The 12,186-nt window shown below is 41.5% G+C and overlaps 1 protein-coding gene across 4 annotated transcripts in view; it reads left to right on the top strand.

The window, feature by feature from the left end:
- stx3a (syntaxin 3A) overlaps nucleotides 1–10,973 on the top strand; it is a 14,312-nt gene extending 3,339 nt beyond the window's left edge. Inside the window, exons 2-11 of one of the 4 annotated variants that reach the window (XM_035669354.1) lie at nucleotides 2,392–2,466; nucleotides 2,605–2,704; nucleotides 3,013–3,087; nucleotides 3,237–3,307; nucleotides 3,617–3,725; nucleotides 3,827–3,900; nucleotides 4,931–5,065; nucleotides 5,819–5,929; nucleotides 7,479–7,598; nucleotides 7,994–10,378. In XM_035669354.1, the coding sequence (XP_035525247.1) occupies nucleotides 2,392–2,466; nucleotides 2,605–2,704; nucleotides 3,013–3,087; nucleotides 3,237–3,307; nucleotides 3,617–3,725; nucleotides 3,827–3,900; nucleotides 4,931–5,065; nucleotides 5,819–5,929; nucleotides 7,479–7,568 (840 nt within the window). In that variant the 3' untranslated portion in view covers nucleotides 7,569–7,598; nucleotides 7,994–10,378. Of the gene's footprint in view, nucleotides 1–2,391; nucleotides 2,467–2,604; nucleotides 2,705–3,012; nucleotides 3,088–3,236; nucleotides 3,308–3,616; nucleotides 3,726–3,826; nucleotides 3,901–4,930; nucleotides 5,066–5,287; nucleotides 5,532–5,818; nucleotides 5,930–6,199; nucleotides 6,311–7,478; nucleotides 7,599–7,993; nucleotides 10,379–10,831 lie in introns of those variants that run through there. The other 3 variants (XR_004796982.1, XM_035669356.1, XM_035669355.1) reach the window with 3 other exon arrangements.
- Nucleotides 10,974–12,186: the final 1,213 nt, after the last annotated feature.

The following is a 12,186-nucleotide window of genomic DNA, read 5'->3' as shown; positions in this document are numbered from 1 at the left end:
TTTCAGCTGTTTGCTCCTTTTTAAATGACTGTATTGTGCAGTGAGTAACCAATAAACATGGTAGGTCCATTATGAAGTTAAAGAGAATAATTAAAGTTACAGAGTTATTCTAGTTCAGGGTAAATGAAGTGTAATATTTATATTTATTGAGACTAATTTAGAGACAGAGGCCGAGTCAGGTGATATGAGGGACGTCGTCAGGTGTGTTGGCTTAACTTTTTCCATGCCTTGACTTTGAACCAGACTTACTTTCTCCAGGAAAGTCAAGTGTCTAGACTTCAGACTCTCGGTCACCCATTAGAAAACAAGAATACAAACTACTACATGTTAAGAGTGCAGATGTACACTCTCTAGGTGCTTGGAGATGTGTCTGTAAAATGCAGAAGTAATTGAAAAGAAGAGGGAACAAAGTGAGCTTACTGTCCCTTTTAATTCCTAGTTTCCCTCTGTCATTCCTCCCTAACTCCGCCACAGCACGGCCCTGTGACTTCTGTTTACTGTACCTCCCCTGTGGTTTTTTTAAAGCCAGGAGAAAACAGGTTGAGTTCCTGGAGCCCGGCCCTTGTCCCTCACCGTGTAAATATTCAGCAGCCGGTCTTTGTGGCAAACCTGCGGCACTGCCCTGTGTTTACCGACTGTCCCTTGTGACACATTTATGACCTCACAGAGTGACGCTCTCTGAATTTATTGAGTGGAGGCTGATTAGGGTCAGACCAATATTTCTAGCTGATGTTTTCAGCTGCTAACCAGGAAGCAATTTCATTAGTAAGTGGTTGTTTGTGGTCTAAGTGCTAGACAGTGGATTTTCCACCCTGACAAAAAAAAACAGTAATCAGACACAAAATCCAAACACAGTCTTCAGATAGAATATTGCTATTGGCCTATAAAAATAACAAAAAGACCAAAATGTATCTATTTGGCACAATATGTAATGATTGGCCAGATTCTTAGTTTTATTTACTTGTTATTTGACGTATTCCTGTTCTTTGATTCTTTAGTTTCTGGTTTAAATCATGAGTTTGCAAATATTCTACAGTTGCTTAGTGTTGTGATGGTTTATATTTGCTTTGTTGTTGAGAGTGACATAAGAACATTGATACCACTCACGTGTCTGTACGCTGAATATGAAGAAGATGCAAGGGCTGCTCAAGCTTGGTGGACCTAGGTTATTTCTGTTAACGTTATAGTTGGCATACTGTACATCCACCGGTAACAATGCAGTTGTCCGCAAATGAAATCAAACAGGTCCACCCAGTTTAAGGTTGTTTTTTTCCTCAGAATCTGTCAATAAAGTTCTAAATGTTTTTGTACATTAATCTGTGAGGCACGGCCCCCAGAAATACTCCGCTGTGGCAATGTCTATTGTTTTTCCAACCTAATTCTTGTCTCACTCGCTCGATGTCTCTGATGAACACTAAATTCATCAAATTCAGTGCCTCATATTGCTTTTATTGAATAAAAATATAAAGTTGTGTTTTGGTACAGTACGGCCTGGCCAGATGCACGGCTAACTCAGAGACCAGCGGTGCCTCCTGTGCGTGCTCTTGCAGAGGTCTGCCCTTTCGTCTGCAGCCAGATACTCAGAAGTATTGCAGAAGTATTCGTTTATTACAAACCTAAAAAGGCATTACGACCACAAGGTGATAATAGACACAGGATTTAAGTGCATAACAGGATTTCGTTGTATAGACTCATACAAAAACAATTCCTTTCATTCATCACCTATGGCCCACTGGAAGTGCGTGGCAGTGTTTGTATCTGCCCTCTGCCTCTATTTTTTTTTTATTATTTTGCTGCGTTCAGGGCGTTTCTGAGCATTGACCTTTGCGCAGGGTGGTGTGTGACTGTAGGGGAGGTCGAGACTCTATAAAGATGTAGCAGTGGTCTGTGTGTGTGTGTTAGACCGAGGGCGGGGTTGAGCTACACGCACACAAACACACTTAGAGCAAAGAAGCCACAGCAAACAAGATGAAATGCGGCATTCACACAAACTTGACGCGCGCATGGTTGTGTGTAGATGTGTGGACATGTGGCAAATAATTTCTCTGATTGACCCCTGTGTCACGCCACCCCCTCTCTTCATTAATTCTATAGCTTGCTCGACCGCCGCTGCTCTCGCTCTCACGTTCATTGAGCCGCGTCGAGGTGGGACCAACTTCGAACCGTGTGTTTTCAAACAGCAATTGACAAATCCTAGATGAATGGTTAACAGTGGATATAAATTGCCATACGGGCACACAGAGGTGTCTGCGTCTGAATGAAACTTTAATCCCCAGGTGTTGATGACATGCTTTATATTCTGAGCTTTGGCAGAAACATGTAATACCCTTCCCACGTTCTCTCTGGCCAGCTGGAACTACTCTGATAAAGCGTTTACTTTCATCCTGTTAGACATGCGATCAAGATGACGAGGACGTGGAGATCGCTGTGGACAACGCAGCCTTCATGGACGAGTTCTTCTGTCAGGTTAGTGTGACTATCAGTGTATTAGTGTGTCGGTTACATGGGTGAATGTTTGTGACCGTCTTAATTTTTGCCATTTGCATACATTTGAGATTCATGCTGTGTGTGTGTGTTGTGTGTGTGTGTGTGTGTGTTTTTCAGATTGAAGACATCAGGAACAGCATTGATAAAATTGATGAGAATGTGGCTGAAGTCAAAAAGCTTTACTCGGTCATCCTGTCTGCTCCCACATCAGATCAGAGTAAGATATTACTACCAGCTTTTCTTCCTATTCACCTCACCCTACTCACTTAGGGTCATATTAAGGTTGTTTTTCTAACCTAATCCTACCCCTTACTAATGTTTCTCCCTCTTAAGATGCAATTTTTTGCATTTTTCTGTCTAGCTTCACTGGTTTAAAAACATCAGAGAATCAAGGGATAGCAGTTTGGAAGATGGCAGATCTTTCCCTAGTGTCATTTGACTTGAGAACATTACCTGTTTATCTGTAATAAATGTGGTTCTCTCTCCCCATTGCTAACTTTCTGCAAAATGTCACTTCCTTCCCAGAAACACAGGATGACTTGGAGGCAATCACCAATGACATAAAGAAGATGGCCAACAATGCAAGAAACAAACTCAAGAGTGAGTCTGCCTACCACACACACACCACCACACACACACACACACACACACAGGGTGTAGGGACGTTTAATGGATTTAATGTGAAATGTTACTGACAAATTCCACAGTGATGTGTGGTTGAATCATAAATCATTTGGATTGCTTCCCAGCCATCGAGAGGAATCTGGAGTCAGAGGAGCAGGAGAGGGTGTCGGCTGACATGCGGATACGTAAATCGCAGGTAAATGATGTCCACCTGAAGTCACGCTGGTTTCATGGAAACCTTCTTACTGCAGAATTTAAAAACATTGTGTGTGAGGTAAATTAAAAATGAACAGGCTTATTTGCATGATTCTTTTCGGATTTAAAATCCACAATATATTTAGAACATTGTGTAAACTTCCGTCTTTGACATGAAAATGTATGTTTGACATTTGTGAGATGTGATTCGGGGTATCGATCCTGACATGTATGCCTGACTTGAGGCAAATTGTCAGTACATCCCAGTTTACTGTTGTGTTAATTCATTTTGTTCCCTGTTGTCTCCCAGCATGCAGTGCTGTCCAGGAAGTTCGTGGAGGTAATGACAAAGTATAATGAAGCGCAGGTGGACTTCAGGGAGAGGAGTAAAGGACGTATTCAGAGACAGCTAGAGATCAGTGAGTGACACTCGCATACACAGACATTAAGTCATGTGATGGTCACATGGTATTCTGTGTCATTAACTTTTTCCTGTCTTGTCCTTTCCTTCGGTTTCCAGCTGGAAAAGCAACAACAGATGATGAACTGGAAGAGATGTTGGAGAGTGGCAATGCTGCTGTGTTTACTGCAGGGGTAAGTGTGTGTGTGTGTGTGTGTGTGTGTGTACATTACATTACAGCTGTTTCTAACGGTACTCTAACATTCTTGACACTGATCAGGGTGGGGTTGAACTGAGAGAAAGCCAAGCTGTCAGTAAAGCTAAAAACATATCAACTGATTAAAGATTAGCTGTGCATGTGAATTTTGGCCTCACACCTCCTTTGACATACTATCTGACATCCAATGGCCAATTCTTAAAAGAAATAAATGGCAGATAAAGAGATCTTTCTTTTTCCTACTACAGCTAATACCAGTAATGCTTAACCCATCTCAAAGTTTCAGACAGCATGATAAACCAGCAGCTATGATACAATCTAACTTGGGAGTGTACCCTGAGAATGTAGGAGATCATTTCTTCTTCCTGATGATAGTTTATATATTTTTCTGTGGCACCAAAACTGCACAGCACACGTTGTCAAACATTACATAAAAGCAAATAGCACAGAATTGATTGATGAGTTATAATTCACATTGGCCCTAAAGAATTGAATCTACACATGGTTTTTAGATCCCACGGGTAAGGTTAGTGTACCCCCTATATTTGGTAAATGGGCTGCATCAGTGTGTCTGTAATTCAACTATTCACACACACATGCTCACACATCACTGGTAGCAAGTCACCATGCAACACACCGGCCTGATCGAGAGGAACTGGAATTTGACATGTGGACAAGAGGAGCCAGGAGGTGAACCGCCAACCCTGCAATTATTGGACTCTACCTACTGAGAACTAACACTGGTTGCCAGGTTTATGAAGTGAACGCTCGTTTCCTTTTAAAGCAGCGGTGACACTTTAATTTGGAAGAATTGTATATACTTCTCGGTATTGCTAGAAGAACCAGTCATTTTCAGTTCACTTCCTAGTTAGCTGCCTTTTCAGGTAGGATGCAAACTAAACCAGATCATGGCCGAACTGATCAGAACAAATAAAGACGAAATCTTATACTAGGATATGATTTCGCTGTCTGAACCTGTGGTAACAATAAACCCCTCCTCTGCACAGATTGTTGACTCTGGCATCTCTAAACAAGCCCTGAGTGAGATTGAGGCCCGACACAAAGATATCGTCCGTCTGGAAAGTAGCATCAAAGAGTTACACGATATGTTTGTAGACATCGCCATGCTGGTGGAGAGCCAGGTACAGTACATCCACCTACCCATGATTCCACCCACCTTTAGGAATCTGTCACCCATTTCATTCATTTATTCACTCTACATTCATTCTTAACCTTTTCCAATGCCCTTTCCCAGTTGTTCAAACCTGACTGTATTCAACTCTTTTTCTCCTGTTTATTTCCCCTCCTGTCACCACTGTGGTCTGACTATCAATCTGCATCTGTGTCTGTTTCCTCTTTTCCAGCTCCATGCCTTTCTTTTACCTCTCTTTACTCTCTTCTGCCACTGCCACCATCTCATCACCCAACACTGATGGAACCAACATGAATGCATTTAGTAAGATGTATGAATAAAGCATCATTGTAGACATCAGAGCAGACTTACACCAGAGTGAATTAGTCATTTACTGTACATATATGCATACATACGTCTAACCACATATTTCTTGCTGCTTGCACCATGCTTTCTGAGGGAAAGGCTTGTTTGAGGTAAGGGTCACACCTGCTGTTTGTGTTGTGTGATTTTTCTTCCCTGGAAACTGTTTTCTTAACCTTTTTTATTTACAGTTTTTAGTTTTAACATAACATAACAACATAAATATGAATGCTTCCCCCTGACATTAAAAACAGTCGCCTCATGGCTGTCTGGCCTTCACTTGTGTAACACTAGAGGTTTTGACAATATAATCAACGTCAAACCCGATAGTATTTTTCAAAATATGTACTATACTTTTCTTGTTGCTCTGTATCTCATTGGTGGTTGTGTTGTTTTTCAGGGTGACATAGTAAACAACATAGAGCAGAATGTATCCAAGTCAGTGGACCACATAACAGTGGCTAAGGAACAGACCAAAAAAGCTGTAAGGTACCAGACCAAAGCTCGCAAGGTAATGTCATTTAGCAAACTACTGCACCAGTCTGCATTTGACCTCTTCCTGTTTCCTTTTCTGCTTATTTCCTAGACACATCACATTTTTTTCAGTTTGACACAGTTCAACCACACTGTGCATACAGATCACACTCCTTTGCCCTGCAGACACATTGCCATCAACTGCCGCGTTTTGTGGGCTTCGCCCTTTGTCTCGCTCTCTCTCTCTCTCTCTTATTTACTTTCTCTTGTTGCTTTTCGTCACCTCTGTCATCGTGCCCAATGTTAGGGTGGAATGATTGACAGGATTGAGAGCAACATGGACCAGTCGGTGGGCTTTGTGGAGCGGGCCGTAGCGGACACTAAGAAAGCGGCAAAGTTTCAGCAAGAGGCTCGCCGTGTGAGTGACTACAGTCGGGAAGAGCGGTCGGTTTCCCAAAAGCAACGCAAACAGTTTTATTTTATTATTTACAATAGAACAGCGATGAATTTTTCGTTTGCTGTTACAGACAGCACAAAGATAGGAAAAATTAAATGGATTAAATTTGATGTCACGGACAAAGACTGAGTCAGATTCAAGTTCACAGGCCTGGCCTTGTAGTGATTAAGAAATACAATCTATGTGGCTTAAGTTTTGCAAAATGCAGCGTCGGCCAATGAACTACATGCAAGTGCACATTCCTAGTAGATTACTTTGCAGCTTTCCACTGTGCAGTTTTATAGCATCTGATAAACCTTCAAACTCATGCATGTGTTACTTAAACTGGCGTCAGTGTCACCAGCACCTAAAACACCATAAAACACCAATTTTTAACACAGGGCTACATTGTCTGAATGCCCGGTTAGTTTATGAAAAGTGGAAAGAACCGTAATTCCTCTTTAACAGAAAAATGCTTTTGGGAAACCTGGCTGAAAACTCGAAGACCATCCCCACCATCAAATCCTGATCTTCACCTGATCCTTAACCTGTGATGACTTGTGATGACCCCCGACCCTCCTATGTGCTCTGTTCCTGAGCCTCCACCATCCTGTGGCCTGTGGACACCACTGACCTGCCCGGTACCAAGACCCAGAACCAAAACCACCCCCCTCCCACCTACTTCCACACACTCACTGACAGCTTCCACACTCTTTTCTCTCTTTCTCTCTCCAGCTTCTCACCGTAACGTTGTCTTTGTTTACAGCCGGCTCATGACTGCTGCATTGTGCTTTAGTTGTGTCTGTGTTTGAAGATATTGCTCGTTAGCTTAAGGCTGTTGCGGCATGTTTGTTAAAATACATTTTGTATTGACAGGTGAACATAAAGTCAACACTGTTGTGCCAAGACAAAACTGGTTTATCAGACTTAAGCGGGACTGATGCAGAGTTTGTGTGGTTACCTAGCTACGAAATCTTGATAATGATACGGTCATTGTTGTTCCCTCATCCAAAACTAGTATAAATACTGTATAACATACAGTAGTAGATTTCACAATTGTTGCATATGTGTAGATTATGGATATACTTATTGTTGATTCCCACTGAGAATGGTCCTGACGGTACTGTGTGTACTTGGTTGTTCCCAACAGAAAATGGTGATAATTGTGGTGGTTGTGCTGGTATTGCTGGCCTTACTAGCTCTCATAATCGGGTTGTCAGTGGGATTGAAGCGAAGCTGATGAGCTATTTGAATAAGAGGAGAGCTAAGGGTGAGTAACTCTGGAGCAAATAACCTCTGTAGTGCCACAGTGGGTGTGGGTATGAAGCATGCTTTGGAAAAGGGTTTGCACACTCTTTCCCTCAGGCTCTGTGTGTTGTGTGTGTGTCTGGGGGTGTGTGTGTGTGTGTGTTTGTGTTTTCTTTCTATCCAGATGGCTTACTTTGAGGTGTGTTTATGTGTATTGGAAGTTCCTGGGTGTGTGTTTTTCTCCTATTCCGCGGCACTTGCCTCGGGTTACTGCTGAAGAAACCAAGCAGTGCTAGCTGAGTTAGCTGCAGTTTCAGCTGGTGTTTGGTCTGTGGGCTCATTTCAATGCTCGTGTTCCCCCGTCATTCACTGTATTCTTAACTTTGTCTCTCTCTCTGTGTATCTCCCTCTCTGTAGAAGATAATCATTATTGGTGCCGTGTGTGCTGTGGTTGTGCTCATCCTCCTCATCATCATCCTCACACAGACATTATAGCAGGACCGCCGTCATGAGTTCATGCATCACCCACTCTACTCTATCCTCCATCAGCTGGCCCACCAAAGAAAAAACCTGATAATCTCTCCATATGGATATCAATAATATTTAACCAGCAGATCAAATAAAAAACAAACTGAAGGTCTAATGTTACGTTTGACCTATGGGAAAAAGAAAACCTACAAGACTTCCATCCTTCCTGGTTCTGTGAGGGTCTGTCTGACTCTCAGGTGGCTTTGGACAGTTTGAGGATGCTGTGCTGCAAATGACAAATGAGGAAATGAGACTGAAGCTGACAATGAGGTACAATACCTGTGGTATCTCTGTGGATGGGAAAAGGGAATTGAAAACTAACTGATCATGACATCACTCCAGTGTCACTAAACATTTCATTGTTCAACATTCAGTGCCAAAGAATACGTGTTTGTCATCTGAGCATTATTTTAATTTCCAGTAAGTGAAGCCGTGTAGAAGCACACATCACCTCCTGTATCATTGTTATTTCTTGCCTTTATGAGCCTTGACACATTTTGTGATTGAAAGATAGCTACTGTATGTTCACTGTATTTGGATTAGGTTGGTTTTGGGGAGTTCCAGCACTTGCACATTTCAGAATATGTCTTATTATATGTCTGTAACTAAGCTCAGATGATCATGTAAATAATAGAATTATTAGAATTTCTTTGTTGATATCTAGCCACGAATATGTCCCGGTTCTTTAACTTGAAGAGGATCGGTGTGCTCACTTATGATTCTTCAATTTGGAGAACCCAGTGGTTCTGGTTTTTAAATGTGAAGGATGATGCTTATGGAAACACATCTCATGGACAGGTGGAGCTAAGATAAGCAAACAAGCAAAAAAAGAAAAGAAAGACAGGCTGTGGGGGTGGTGGAAGATTTACCCGAACACTGCAACGTCTGGAAGAAATGCCTGATTATTTGTTTTGTATCTTTGCTAACCTGCTACAATGTTAGCCATCTTGACCTTTTACATACATAGACATGATTGTCTCCCTTGTTAAAGAGCTGTAAAAACATATTGTTTTAATGCCAAAGGGAGTAAAGGGAGATCGGTAGTAACACTAGCTTTTTCCCTGTAAGTGCCAGATTAGCCTTTATATTTATCGGACATTTTAATGCCGTGTCGCTGAGAAAGTTAATACAGGATGAGGTGTAAATGGAAACTCTAACACACAGTGAGGTCTCCCTGACTGGTGGCTCTTTACTAGTGTGAGATGCTTTTCCTGGCTTATTTTAGGTCTCATATTTCTACTATAAATATACTCAGTTGCCAGTTTATTGGGTACAGCTATCTCAAACTAATGCGTTATAATACAGCAGCCCTGCAATAAATCCTATGTTCACGAAGGTTGTAATGTTCAGCTTTTGTTTAAACAGCTTCAGAGATATGTTAGTTAAACTTTGTAGATATATTTCAGAGCCAATAGTTAGTGGTGTTTTTGAATTGTGTTACATTACACTTAAGCAGCGTGTCTAATATTTAGTCTGCCCTCGATATAAACGGGGTGAACAAAATATTAGAAACAACTCTCAATGTAACAATTTACAATTTAACAGCACCACAGAGTACAACCTCCAGTTGAATCTAAAACAGTTTCAACAAAAACAACATTATAACATGATGTTTTCTTCTGGTTTGAGTCCATATTTTTAAGAAAACACATTGATGAAACTGCTTTACTAGGCAGGTTTTATTTCAGCTTTGTGTACCCAATAAATCGGCAACTGTGTTTAACTCTGGTTGGTCACCATCATTTCATTAGACCTTACCTTCCTGGTAGAGGGAATGTGTCAGCTGATTCAACCACAGTGGATTTAACAAGTCAGTCGAAGCAGGTGATTCCAGCTGTCCGTACAACGACTGTGTCAGAGATATTACGTCCAATCATCAAAGAGAAGAGACTGATCCATTTTAATCAACAGATATTGACCACATGTGTAGATCATTTGTGCATTATGAGGGCTGCCGTCACTGAGAGAAGTCTTTGTTCCAGACCAGAGCCTGAATGGTGCCTTTTTAATTCTGGTTGTGCAGGGAGCACTTCAAAGTGAGAGGCCCCTCCAGCTTGGTCTTTTGACCACACAGTCTGCTCTCTTTTTGGCTTCTGTCCTCAGCTGTTCAATCCTAATGCGTCTATTCAAGCTTTGTTTTCTTCTTCTCCAAAACCACTTTAGCCATCAGCACAGGCTGCAATGAGGAGGGGAAGAAAACTGAAGCTGTTGTACAATGTTTTAAATTAAGGTGCCAGTGATTTTAATGGAAATTAAAGATTTTATGTTTTTTAATGACTGGTTGACGAGTGTTTCCTTTTTCGATCTCCTCCCTGCTCTTTATGAGTGACTGGATGTCAATATGTAACTGAATTTGTACACTTTTTGATGACTTTACTGTAGAGCTGTGTGAATGTTCTTTTTTCTTTATGGGATGGCAGTAGCTGCTGTCAGCACATTGTTGGCCCAGCATTTTAACCACTGTGTTGCAAAGTACAGCTTTTAAAGACTGGTGTCAAAGAGGAGGTAAGATTGTTTTGTTTTTTTCACCTTTTCCTCTCTCTCTCTCTTTACACACAAATACACACACCCTAACCTCTTTGACCCTTTGTTCTCCTTTTGCTCAATCATTTCCTCAAACTTAGTGTGTCCATAAATGTGAATAATTGTTTTGTGTTTGGCTGTGACTCGTGAATGACTGCACGCTGTTGTCTGACTAACTCTCTGTTTTCTGATTGAATCCGACAGAAAAAGATGATGATTACTTTGTGCTGTGCCATCATTGGAATCGTTGGGTTCTCCTATCTCTACAGCTTCTTCTCGTAAAAAGGTTTTACACAGGTACAACACCTTTAACACCATTAATGCTGTGAATTATTAGTTCTCTCACACTTACATGTTGAATTAATGTCCTCTTTGTTTATGTCTTTGTTGTGTGTCTAGGAAATAGGTTTCAAGAAAAAGAACATTTCCTAAGGTGCTCCCCTGTTTTTACCCCGACAATTATTTAAATCTGTTTTAAAAGCTATTAAAACATTAAAAATATATATAAATTGAACCATATCAGTCCTGTGCACATACCCTTTTATTAATCATTTGCATTTAAATTACTTTCTGTCTGTATGGTGTGTTTGAAAACGTGTTATTATCAATGTGTAGATTTTTCTCATTCTGCCTGTAAACAACCAGATGGCCCAATGTGGGACCTAATCGCTTTGTGGTGGACTGTAGTCTGTCGCCTCCTGGTGGTGCATACAGGGGATAATCTTATTTAGAGAAGCTAGAATATCAGCGAAGTTATTTCTAAGGATTAATTTAGTATAAAATGCATAAAGACGATGGTGGCGGTGCTGTTGGAGTCCACGTATGCACATTATTACGCTTTCATCAACGAAATCCAGTTGAGTAGCATTATTTTTTTCTGACTTGTTTGTTGTGATAATAAATTGTTGTGTGATGTTGTGGTGTGTGTGTGTGTATGATCTGTGTGTGTGCTGCTGATAATGTACTGATGGTCTTTTGTGTAACAGCGGCTCACTGGCTGGTTGTGTGTGTGTGTGTGTGTGTGTCAGCCCACTAAAGCCTGTTATGTAATAAAAAGATTTCTGTGCGTTGTACCAAGTGTCGGTGTGAGCTTCTTCTTGTGCTGGAGGTGTTTCTGTTAACATGGCTCAGCTGATCGCCTGTCTGCATGGAGGGGGCCCAGTTTGACTGCCTCTCTGCCGCCCACCACCTTTATTGGTCCCTGTTTTACTTCGCCTGAGACAGTAACAGTGGATGTATGGCGATGCACGACCTAACATCCGCGTATGAAAGGCTTGCGTGACCTCATTTCACACACCCCCCCCCCCCCCCCCCATTTCGCTGTTTCTTCCCAACCAGAGAGCAGACCCCGCCCATCGACACCCCGCGGGGCGGAGTCTATATAAGGGTGCGCTCGTTTTCCTGCTTCGCGGCTTGCAGGATGATCAGGTTTTTCGGGAGCAGGATGAGATATTGATCCACAGGAGGGATTATTTAACACAGGTGCAGATAACAAACAGACATTAAATTACATGTGTGGTATTAAATAAATCAAATTTAATTTAATTTAAATTAAATGT

The sequence above is a fragment of the Morone saxatilis genome, unplaced genomic scaffold (assembly GCF_004916995.1).
Source record: "Morone saxatilis isolate NCDOM2014 unplaced genomic scaffold, NCSU_SB_2.0 Contig22, whole genome shotgun sequence".
Taxonomy (NCBI): Eukaryota; Metazoa; Chordata; class Actinopteri; family Moronidae; genus Morone; species Morone saxatilis.
Note: the sequence above shows the minus strand (reverse complement) of the source record. Positions and strands in the feature narration are given on the sequence as shown.